Source organism: Balaenoptera acutorostrata, chromosome X (assembly GCF_949987535.1).
Source record: "Balaenoptera acutorostrata chromosome X, mBalAcu1.1, whole genome shotgun sequence".
Classification (NCBI taxonomy): Eukaryota; Metazoa; Chordata; class Mammalia; order Artiodactyla; family Balaenopteridae; genus Balaenoptera; species Balaenoptera acutorostrata.
In genome coordinates this window covers 84810135-84822483 of record NC_080085.1, presented here as the reverse complement: position 1 = coordinate 84822483, position 12349 = coordinate 84810135, and the positions used below count along the sequence as shown (strand labels likewise).

Genomic DNA, 12349 nt, shown 5'->3' with positions numbered 1-12349 from the left:
TCTCTCAGTCCAATGATACAGAGTAAGGATATTGGAAATATAAATGTAAAAAATGGAAAGTAGGCTATCTAGATAATTTCTAAGGATCTAGCCATTCCTGAAAATTATTTCCATGCCTTATTATAGATTTTAAGACCTATGTTACCAATAACTTATTTTACAGTAACTTAACCTTTAATTAAAATTACTTATGCTGAGAGCACTAAAAGGTTCTCATCCAAGCTAACCAACTCCTAAAAGACTGATGTTGGGTGAGAAAGAAACCCATGACAGCAGTCAGGGGAAAACAAGGACAGCACCTGGGGTCCAAAGTCAAACAGGCTCTCAAAACTGATGAAAGGCAAAAGTGTGAGAACAAAATGAAAAGCTTTGGGATTATTTATGAGTTCTACCAGATGGAATATGGGGCAGATAATTTAATATTTACTGCATATGACTGTACAATCATTACATTATGCCCAAAATGCGAAATATATTAATGTAAATTGCTGAACAGAAAAAAAGTATAAAACATCACATTTGCATGTGGAATCATATATTAAACATTGCCTTTAATAACGGAAGTTGAAATGAAGTGTGCCTAGAAATTAATCATAAATCATAAATCATTAATCGTCACTAGCCTCATCTTTTGTATACAATTAAACTATTTAATTACCTATATTAAAACACAGTCCTTACTGACATATCTGTAGGACTCTAATGTGACCAACGCCAGCTGGACTTCCACTCAATAGATCCTGTACTAGGTAAAAGAAATTAAATTCCAACTTGAACTTCCAAGACATCTCTGTATGTTTATTTTTTTAAGCTTAAAATGGAAATCCCCTAACCCCTAAGCAAAAAAAAAAAACAACACAGTTTTAGAACAGTTGCCTACAAAAGGGAAATAATATTCAAAAGGAAATGGACAGTGTCCAGACACATTTCTCCCCTTGCTCTAATTGCATTATTCAAAAATGAGCTATCGCTATTAAACATTTAATAGTCCTTAAGCAGTATTCTCAATGTACAAAGACCAGTTCAGTTATTCTCAGTAAGCTCAAAGGCTATGATACCTTAACATGTTGAATAGTTATTCAATTACAGCATTATTAATTTCCTTATATTTAAAGTGTAAGGGAGAAGATATTTCACCAGTCCTAATTAGAGACAATACAAAATGTCTCTGATTAACATGAAAAAGATGATAAATACGAACCTCATTCAAATTTGAATTTGGGGTTAAAGGTGATATGTAATATTACGATAGTTCAGTCATCTTTTAAAGTTACCCTCCCCAAAATGTGGAAGCAGTATTGTTGTCTTGGTCCTACTACCTTTACCCACTTGTGGAAGATTTGAAAACACGACTGGGCAGAAAAGGGGAACAGGAATCTTAAAGAGCCAAGTATAGTTTACCCCATGCAGGTAATTATAAAAATCATATAAAAACGAGTGAGGGTTTTTTTTCCAATCCTGAAAGTTTTAATAAAAGAACCACTTTCTAATTTTCAATTAATAGGCAATGACCACACTCCAAGTACGAAATCCAGTTTTACAAACTACTGAAGACACGCTGATAATAAATAGCGTGCGCTCCATGAAAAAAGCAATCATCTAAAAGTTTCAGATTTGGAGCTTTACATCTGCCAGCAATAGCCATGGATACCCTTACTCAGAAGATCTGTCTATACTTGTTTCCTTGAGCAGCCACAATATGAAAAGTGGCATATCAATGCGTAGAACAGATGTCAGTGTCAATGGAACGTTAGTAATCTACTACCTCACTAGAAAAGTAAAACCTAACCATTCAGATCTTTCAGTTAACTGGACTCGTTCCAGGATTTTACTTGGCTATAATGTGTCAAGTGATGTTTAAAATGAGCTATTAGTAGTTAAATACAAGTTACAGTAATCAAATAAAAGAATTAATACTTTTTAAAAAATCTGTAGTAATTTCAGATTGAGCCCAACATTCCCCTATTATCTACATTACAAACCTGTACAGAGAGAACTTCTGTTGACAAATATGATCCTCGGACATAACAAGAGTTTCAATTATCAGAGTAATAGAGGATTTATTTGAATATTGCCTTTCATTACTTAAGCCTTTCACCAAAAGTTTCACCAAAATATATCATCCCCCAGAAATTCCAAATAATAAATTATATTAGCAATTTTAACGTAATATATTTCTTGTCAAGCGTCTCATACTCTGTTACTGTCTATAATGTTGTGCTATTTTATGTAATTATTTTAAATGTTTCACTCCTCAAGGTATGCTATCCTAAAACACATACAAGGTGTTTAGGCCCAATGGTCTAAACATTTGTAGTACTCTAAAGTGTAAAAAGTCTGAAAACAGGAATAGCACAATGAAGGATGAGAATCAAGAGAGACAAGATTGTCACAATAGCCATCAAGTAGGACAAGTACATCTATTACATTATTTGTACATGGAAGGATGCCTACAAAGATTGAAATAAAAAAGGGAAATTTCATATCTGGAAATCTACTTCTGACGACTTAAGTGTCTTCTCCCAATCAACTTTGAAGATGGCATTTGAACAGTTTTCCAAAACTAAATTGTGGGCCTCTTTCTTTTCAATCGATGCTCTGTAAAAAGCAATAACTTGGAAAAAGACAACCTTCTGTCATCAATAGGAAACAATCCATCCATCTCGCTTTACCTGCGAGGCAATGTACCTCTGAGTTGCCTTCTACTTCCACTCAGTATGCGTGCAAAGAAAGTGTATTAATTTTACATTTAGCTTAAATGAAATATTATTAAAGATAGAGATTACCAAAATGCCAATTTTTTAGATTTTTATGTACCTAAATTTAAGCTCGAGCTCAGCCCCTTATTAGCTAAGGCAAGTTACAGAAACAATTTCTTTAGCCTCTCTCTAAGCTTTAATTTCCTTATCTGAAAAATGGAGTATAAGTATGTTGCCTACTTTGCAGCACTGTCACAAAGATCAGCTTAAATAATACATGTAAACTGTTCAGTTACATGCTGGGCCCAAGGGTGCGCAGTAAATGAAAGCTGTGAAAATTCGTAAAATAACTTGTTCACTTAACCTGATTACAGACAAACTAAAGATAAGAAAGAAAATGCAAAATGTTCAATGTACAAGTAGACTTCTCTCAAAGAAGAGATACAACCCACAAAAAGTTTTTTATTGATCTTTTGTTGTTACTTTTAAGCAAATCATAATTGTCTGATTTCCTTTTCCAACATTCCCATGGAAGGAAAAATTCTCATTAGGGAAAATGTGGCACCAAGTTGCACCTTTCTTTAAGTCACATTTATGAATCCACAAGCAAATCTTTTTAAAAACATAACACATTTAAAGAGGAAAGGGGTAATTTGTTGATGAAACATAAGAATTAAAATTCAAACCACAAAACGGAAACATTGTAAGAGGTTTGAAAACGGTAAATGCTGTACACAAATTGAAAAACTTTATAAGTGCCAGGAATCATTTTTGCTTACAGCTATCATCATGTAAAAGGCATGTGTGTGTCACTGAAGCAAATGAAGAGGGTAGTAGAAGAAGATATCGAGGAGGTAAAGTGGGGATCAGATCATACGGAGCCTTACAGGCTCTTATAAGGATACTGGCTTTTGTACCCTGAGGGAAATAAGAAGCCATAGTAGAGATTTGAGAACCCAAGTGACATGACATTGTTCAGGTTTTAAAAGGGTAATGTTTCTGTGTTGAGAATATACTGCAGAGAGTCATGGTGGAAGCAGGGAGACCAATGAGGAACTGTGTTAGTCCTAATAGTTCTACCACTATTGTAGCAGCCTAGGTGAGGCTTCAACCAGTATGGGACCAGTGAAGGCGGTAAGAAATGGTCAGCTCTTGTAAGTACCGTACTTTGAAGAAAGAGTGCATGGGTTTCCTAGTCAATTGAATGTGGAATGTGAGAAAGAGAGAGCAGACAAAGACAATTCCAAAGTTTTAGGCCTGAGTAACTGAACAGATGTATATACCATCAACTGAGAAGGGGGAAACATTGGGAGGAGCAGGTTTGGAGGGGAATATCAACAGTTTGGTTTTGGATATGTTACTTTTGAGAAGTCTACTGACCAATCAGAGAGAGATGTCGATTATGAAGTTTGATTATGAGAGTCTGGAGTTCAGACACGAGGACTAAGCTGTAGATAAATTTGAGAATTGTGAGCATACCAATGGAATGTAAAGCCATAGTACTGGTTGCAATCACAAAAGAAGATAGTGTAGATAGAGAAGAGAACATGTCCAAGGACTGATCCTTGGGCCTCTCCAACATTTAAAGGTTGAGGACATAAAAAGGAATCAGCAAAGAAGACTAAAAAGCAGCAGCCAAAGAGACAGGAGGAAAACCAAATAAAGGGGGAGCAGGGGGCGATTTATGACCAAATGCATCACCTGCTGCTGATAGGTCAGTTAAGATGAGAACTGAAAACTGAACATGGGACTCAGCAGCATAAAGAGCTCTGGTGACACTGATAAGAGCCATTTTGATGGAATGGTGGGATGGAAGCCTGGCTAGAGTGACTTTAAGACAGAAAGTAAGAAGAGAGAAATCAGAAGAAGTGAATATAAACAAAATTATTAGGAGGTGTCTTCCTTCAAAGGAGAGTAAAAATACAGCGGTAGCAGGCAAGGGAGATAAGGTCATGAAAAAGTTGTAAAGTGAGATAGCACATTTGTATGCTGTTGGGAAGGGCAGAAGAGAGAGGAGAAAATGATTGGAGCAATGTCCTTGAGTAAGTAGTTCTAAAGGAATGGAATCTTGTACACAAATGGAAGGACTGGAAGATGAAAACTTCATCTATGGTGGTGACAGGTAGCAAGACTGCAGATACTCAAACTTAGGTAGATGTGGTGGTGAGAGTCTGTGGAAGTTCCCTTCTGATCACTTCAGTTTACTCAGTAAATTACGCAGTAAGCTCATCAGCAGAGCATAAAGATGGGTAAGAGTTCTGAGGACTGAGCAGCAAAGTAAAGGTGTGAAATGCCTTTATCGAGAAGCATCGAGAAGCACAGTGGAGGGAATGAAGTAGGGACATATAAGATGACTGTGTGAAAACAGAAGGGCCTACTTGGGGCTTTGGAAAAGGAATCTGTTTCAGAATCATGAATAGAGCACCACTGGATTAGAACAGGCAAAACCTGGAGGACAGGAGGAAGACCAGATAGGAGGCTACTTTCGTAGCCCACGAGAAAAAGCCAGAGAGGGATACTGCCTAAAGTAGGGCAAGAGCATCTGGAGGACAACTGAGGAAACAGACGTAAAAGTCATTGCAAAAGAAGAACCAATGGGACTTGGAAAGCAATTCGAAGTGACTGAGAAAATGAATGGCGTGGAAGAAGGCCCGTAAGTGTTGCGCTAAAGTGAACCGGAGGGTGGCAATGCCACTGATAAACTAAAAGAACTATTTCACTACTGCAAAAATTAGTAACCGATTGGTCAGCTGATTAAAGGAGTAAGTATCATTTGAATGAAGTTTGAGTAAAGAGAAGAAGAGTTTAAAAAACGATTTAAAAGTTTGATTAATGTCAAAGAATGTTTGTTTCTGTCGTTGTTGGTTTGGGGTGATTAAGATAAGACAACTGAGTTGCAAATTGAGGGGCAACTGCAGAAAGAACAGAGCTTTATTTGCTAAAGGAAGGAAATGCAACAAACATTTATAAAATTATTTTTACAGAAAGTTTTATGCCAGGCACTATTCTAGGAATATCATCTCCTTTAATCCTAAAAATAACCATATGAAGTAGACCCTCTTATACCTTTGTTACAGTTATGGAAAATAAAGTGTAGAGAGGAGGTATCACCTTCACAGGGTAATGTAATTAATGGCAGAGCCAGAACTCAGCCTCAAGGCTGAATGACCCCAAAGTCCAAGCTCTTAACCACTACACAAACATGCCCTGTAAAATTAAGGGCCTGGAAAAGGTAATATAGGTTGTTTAGCTTCCGAGAAGAGTTTCAGAGCTAAAGATCTCAGAGGTGGAATCATTCCAAAGAGTGACACAGTCCAAGGTGTAGTCATGCCTATGATTAGCTAAATACATGGACGCAAAGGTCAGAGTTCAGGAAACCAAGGAACTAAGGGCAACAATGCGATGCCAAGGTTATCAATGTAATAGCTGAAATCACCAAAACAAATAGCAAGGGAAGGGTCAAAAGGATAGCCAGATGCTATCATCATCATGGCTGGTCAGCAGATAATAGATTTTACAAGAGAAAGGGTTGTTGAAAGATGGTTCAAAGAATTTGACATAGAAGGAGCAGCAGGAAAGAGGGTATACCATAGTACTAGGAGGAAGGGCTGAAGAGAGCGGGAATGTTAGGACTTGTGACAAGGGAAAAGCTGGATGCCAGCTCTGGCTAGACAGAGGGAACATTAAAGGAAAAGTTTAAAGATAAAGGGAATTTGTACTCATTCAACAACTTTCAATGACTAGTGGGGTTGGGGGCAGGGTGGTAACAAGATGTTCCATTATGGGCAGAGTAGAAGGGTCTAGATTTCCAGTATTCTTAACCTCTTCTTTTGGTATGGGTAAGGAGACCTTTGAAACTCTTGTGGACCTTAACTCAAAATGAATAGAGATTCACAAAAAAAAACCTGCCATGATAAGTGGGACAGAATTAGAAATTAATGAATCATGAATCAGGATCTCCACTCCTCTGATCAAGCAAACCAATCCAAGATGGCCCGATGCCTCATCTCTCCCCTCTCTTGGTATAAACTGCTGAATAATCAAAATATTATATTTATTATCTAATATAAGAAATAATCTAGATCACAAGCTATAAAATATAAGAAGTGTGCTAGAAACTATAGATGGTATGACTGTTGATAATAGAACAAACTTGGAGGAATTTCTTCTGTCCCCTCTACTGTTTTGTTTTGTTTTGTTTTTTTACACTCTGTCCTCCCAACTCTATTTCATATACCTAACAAGATACTTTATATTGTTTTCAGAAAAGTGGACTTAGGCCTGTTTTGCTTTATAGAAACAGAAACACAAATTAGGTAGTTAAAAAATTGATTCAGTGTGCCACAGACTACTGAATACTAGAGAACAAAAATAAGTAAGACAGCCCCTGCTTTTAGGAGCTCATAGTGGAAGAGACAGACATATTATAGCTCAAAAAGACAGATGCTTTCGAAAACAGTTCTGTTGTATCAACAAGTTTCTGGTCTCTCCTTTATGTGATATAAACACAGTCCATACAAACAGCCCTACTTAAAACCCAGTGCTATTCTGGGCACATGCATTTTAAAATTACAACAAAATCAGGGGATCTAACTTACCATCATTTTTTCAAAGAGATCCAGTACTTCCTTTTCGGACAAATTCAAAGATCGTTCATCATATAATGGCTGAGCCGCTGGAAACTCACTCATCGCAACTTGAGAATCAATAGGATGTTGGATAAGAGGTTTTTCTTTTTTGACAGTAGATTTTCTAAAACTTGTAATTCGGTCACGCTGCAAACAGAAAAAAACAAGAAGCCCTAAGGAGGAGATCAAGAATCACGAACGAACATGAAGAACTGAAACATCAAAATAGCACTTAGGATAATATATATCATTATTGTCTTTTGACAAAATGTTATTTTAAGCAGCAAGCTCCAGTTAGAGATTGTACTATTTTGAAACCTTGAAGTAGCTCTGCAGCCGCAGAAATCTAGGGAGTGAAAAGTATTCCTCAAAAGTAAAACTTAGTCCCTTGTCTTTTCTGTTCTGCACAGTAACTAGGTCAGAAAAGTCCGGCCTCAAAGTCGTGTGGTGGTTTGAGAGAGAACGTGTCTTTGGCGGCAACTTTCAAACTATGAGAAAAAAAAAGAAAGAAAAGAAAAGAATATCCAATTCTAAGGGGGAAATTATAGTAACGTTTCTCTTCTTCAAAGCGCCAAAATAATTGTGACAAGTATCTATGAATACTTTGGCAGTGTAGTAGTAGAATATAATGGTTAAGAGCATGGACTCTGGAGCCAGACTACCTAGATTTGAATCTGCAATTTACTAGGTCAGTTACCCTGTGCAAATTACTTGGTCTCTCTATGACTGTTTCCTCATCTCTAAAATAGGGATAACAAATTAATGTATGCAGGAGGAAGGAAGGAGGGAAGGAAGGAAGGGAGGGAGGGAGGAAGGGGAGACAGAGAAAGCAAGAAAGAAACAGTTATTGTGAGATTTAAATAAGTTATATGTTTAGTGTACTTAGCTACTATTTATTACTATTGTTGTTGTTGTTACTATTACTATTATTATTATTACACACACCTTTTTCTTCCCTAAAAAGTGGAACAAACAAGGAAGCACAACACAATTAAAAACATTACCTTTTTGTCCTGGAAATATAACATAAACAGAAATATCTTATTCCTACAAATACTACTATGAAGAACTTGCTATTTTATGGATATTGACTTGGAACCATTGATTCCACGTACAATCTCTAATGATTAGCTTGCGATTTCACATAAAGTGAGTTAACGACTCCACTTGCATGTAAACAGGCCATTCTGTTTTAAACCACAGAACATTGGACATCAAAAATTAGTAACGACCATAAAACTGAACACAACTCAGTTTTATTCTGGTTTCTGTTAGGAAGCACATGCATACTGTCAGCTCACGTTAAACAAGCAGATATGTTAGATATCAGGACAGTGCCTCGTCACTGCCACGTTACCAAGTCCTTATAAATCACTTCAACAGTACAAAAAGCATCACAGAAGTTCTTACCACAATTATGTCGACTTCTGTTGACCCCCCATTAAAAGAACATACTTTTTATTTCGATTCAAAGAACACTTTTTTTCTAAAAGGTGTACTTTGAAAGAAATATGAGCAGTTTTAAGTAGCTTATTTAGGATTCCAAAAATGATCTTAGTACATGGTTGCTTACAAAGAGATTATGTAAATCATAATATTTTAGAGCTGGGAAGAAACTTGAAAAATCATCTAGGCCGACTCTCTCATTTCGCAGAAAAAGTGACTCGCTAAATTCACGAGTCCCTGGTAGCCCAGTGTTCACATAAAGATTCATTTCTTCGAATCACCTTCTATATTTTCATATTTTCTTTTAAATTTGAATGTCTTTGAGGAAAATTAAGTTAGATTAGATATGTAATATAACTCAAACAACTCAAGAAAAAACATTAAGCAATCCCAAATAAGCTGAGTACATAACCAAGAGTCAAATTTCACTAAAAGATATGGTGGACACAAAAGCATTTAAATATGCAATCGACCATTAAATCAACATATCTCTGTTCCCTTCCCTTCATATCACTTAATATTTACTTTTGCAGTGCTGGCTTTTTTACTGAGTAGCATTATTTACATATATATTTGATCTTCCACTATGCCCTTCACTTCAATCTAGAAAATTGGCTTTTGCTTTCAGCTATATCTTGATAAGAAAATAAAGTTAAGCCACATACTTTCACTTCCTTAAATCATGAACGATATTCTACATTATTTGTAGACAGGTAATTTCACAAAGAAAAAATACTTAAAATACCATATTTTAAAAGTTTAGCTATAAAAGGGCACATTTAAATTTTAAGCCCATAACTTTTAATAAGTTTTACTATGATAGACTCAGATCAAAAATATTTGAGGATTTTAAATGTAATACCACATTTCTAACATAATGAACTTAACTTCCTTTCCATTTTAAATTAATTTCCTTTACTGTTAATATTAATGCTTAACATATTCAGAGTCAATTTACATGGTTATTGAGAAAGGAAATATTTGTGTTTTCCAGAGTTAGATTTATACAGATTTTTTTTAATTGGCTAAGGTATATATCAGGATGGTAATATCAAAATTATTTTGAGAACACATACAATTGCTTATGTGTATATCAAAAAAAAGAAAAGCCACTCTATTGACAATTCTTCCATCTACTGTACTTTGTAAACATCTAGACTTTTTATAACTTTACATATATCAATGCTTTAATGTCCACCCACTTTAATAAAAAGGCAACATGCATAAGTAAGGTAATAACATGCTACTAAGTCCACCTTACCACATCATCTGCCAAAGTTTTTATTTGAATGTTCTATTAAAACCAAAAAGGAAAAAAAAAAAGAAATACCTGTCAGATAAGAGAAATTCATAGATCAAACAAGAAAATAATTGAATGATTCTCATTTTTTATTTTATCAACTATAACTCTTCAAAGAGAATTAGAAACTTTAAATCTATAAACACATTCTTTACAAAAGAAAAAAACAACTTATTAAGGATTAAAAATGAAGGTTTGGTGAAGGGGGTGTCTCTTCGTTTTTGAAGATGACTCCCAAGTTCCCAAAGTCAGATTTGGATCAGACATCACTACCACAGTGCTCAAACGTGAGAACAGATATAAAAAAGTCATAAGCCCTTTCAAGACTTTTCAAAGTTTTAGAATGAATAATCATATTTTTGAGATACATAAAACTTTTAAAAACATGAACAACAGGAAAAATGTCACATTTAATAGTAATGACATATAATGAAACAGCTCAGTCTAGAACTCAGTTGCATCTGATAGATAATTTAATGAACACCTTATAAATATTCTAGATAACATTGAACTTACTGATTCTGTTAATATATGCCCATTTCTCAAAAACCCCAACACTTCCTTTTTTTTTGCATGTGGTTTTCTACTTCTAATGTTGAGAATCATTGGAAATGGTATACTCTAGTTAATAAAATACAGTGGTTAATAAAAACTACCACGTAGAGTACAAACAATACTGGAGTAATAAAGCAATATTAAAGTAAGCAAAGTAACAGTTAACAATTTAGTAATCTTCCAGGATTCAGAAGATCTTACAATAACATACAATCAGCATGAAAGCAGTTATTATTATATTATAAATATGTTGAAATATGTTGTAGTGCTAGTTAAGAGATGTGATTAGGAAAGAACCATATTTTTTTAAATCGCCTGTTAGGAACTGAAATTAACCCTTCTGCCACAACCTGTATGTTTATTTCCTACAACAGAAGCTGAATGATGTACATCATGCATGCTCACATCCCTTTTAACTAAGAAAAATATGGTCGTATCACTGGTGGGGAGAATTCCATTAAGAGTTTTAAGTGAGAATTATTTCGTCACAGGATCTCATAAAACTGTCTTCAAATATCACCAACTAAATGCTGTTAAAGATCATCCTCCCCTCCATCAGTTGGGACAAATATACTATTATATGTGTAGTTCTTTTTCTACTTTTAATCCATCTATTCCCTCAGGGATCTACACTTCTACATCTTTGTACTATGTCTTCATCACATCCTGCTGACACAAACCCCAATCAATCTTTACTGCCTAGAAAAAAGAAAAGAAGGGGGATTACTTATATCAGAACTGAAGCCTTTTTAAGAGAGATCAGTTCACCCTAGGACTATCTCTACCTGGTATTTTCTCTTTAATTTTCCCAGTGGGATACAGAAAACTGTTCTATGCACAGTGACAAGCTTCATGATTTCCTGTCACGTAAAATCAGAGTGAGAAATGTCAAAGTCTCAAAAGTGCCTCAACTACCCTGCTACCATCCAGATATGTACTTGTCCACCTGTGTTATTTATTAGACAGATTATACAGTTCTTCAAGCAACCCCTGCTTTTCTTTTCTTCCCATCCTTTGGGGTTATAAACTCAAGATTGGAAACATATAAATCTTCAAAGTGAATATGTAAATTTGGGGAAAATAAGATTTTAGTCAAATTCTCTAAGTTAAGGTACACATATGTCTCGCATGCCTTAAGTCTGTATCTCAATTGAATATATGTTGATAGCTTAATCATGGGGGACAGAAAAAACAACAACAAAAAAGCACTGCTAGCAATAGTTCCACCTTGTCTTATGGGAAGAGACTTGAGTTTTCTCCTCTTCTCCCACCTCCACTCTCTCTTTTTTTTTTTGAAATTAACATATTTTTTTCCATATTAAATCCCACAGTATGGAGTTAGACACTATTAAATTGGATGAAATTTGAGATAATCTGGTCAAAACCTCTCAATTTACAAATGGTGAAACTGAAGCTTGAAGAGGCTAAGTGACTCGCCCACGGACCACAGATCTGGTTGTCACTAGATACTAACTCTTAGTCAACATATGACCTCTTCAGGTGGTATAATTAAGCTGTAGGAAATTAGGGTTGAACTACTGAATTGAAACAGTTCATGGTAACCTCAAATTCACAGATATGCCCCAAGCCCCATCAGTTTCATTTTCCTTTGGGTAACTGCCTTTTGCCATCATTACCAGGGGGTCAAGCATCATCCCGAAGAGCATTCCCCCGGCAACCAAAGTCCTTCCCTAACACGTCTTATGTGTCACCTACTAAAT

General features: G+C 35.5%; 1 protein-coding gene across 4 annotated transcripts in view; it reads right to left on the bottom strand.

Annotated features, from left to right (window-relative positions):
- Positions 1-12349, bottom strand: part of DIAPH2 (diaphanous related formin 2) — an 868194-nt gene that overhangs the window by 800565 nt on the left and 55280 nt on the right. For 3 of the 4 annotated variants that reach the window (XM_057538261.1, XM_057538259.1, XM_057538260.1), the window contains exons 2-3: positions 10035-10067; positions 7298-7474 (exon numbers count right to left, since the gene is read on the bottom strand). In XM_057538261.1, the coding sequence (XP_057394244.1) occupies positions 7298-7474; positions 10035-10067 (210 nt within the window). The remainder of the gene's footprint in view (positions 1-7297; positions 7475-10034; positions 10068-12349) is intronic. The other variant, XM_057538262.1, reaches the window with a different exon arrangement.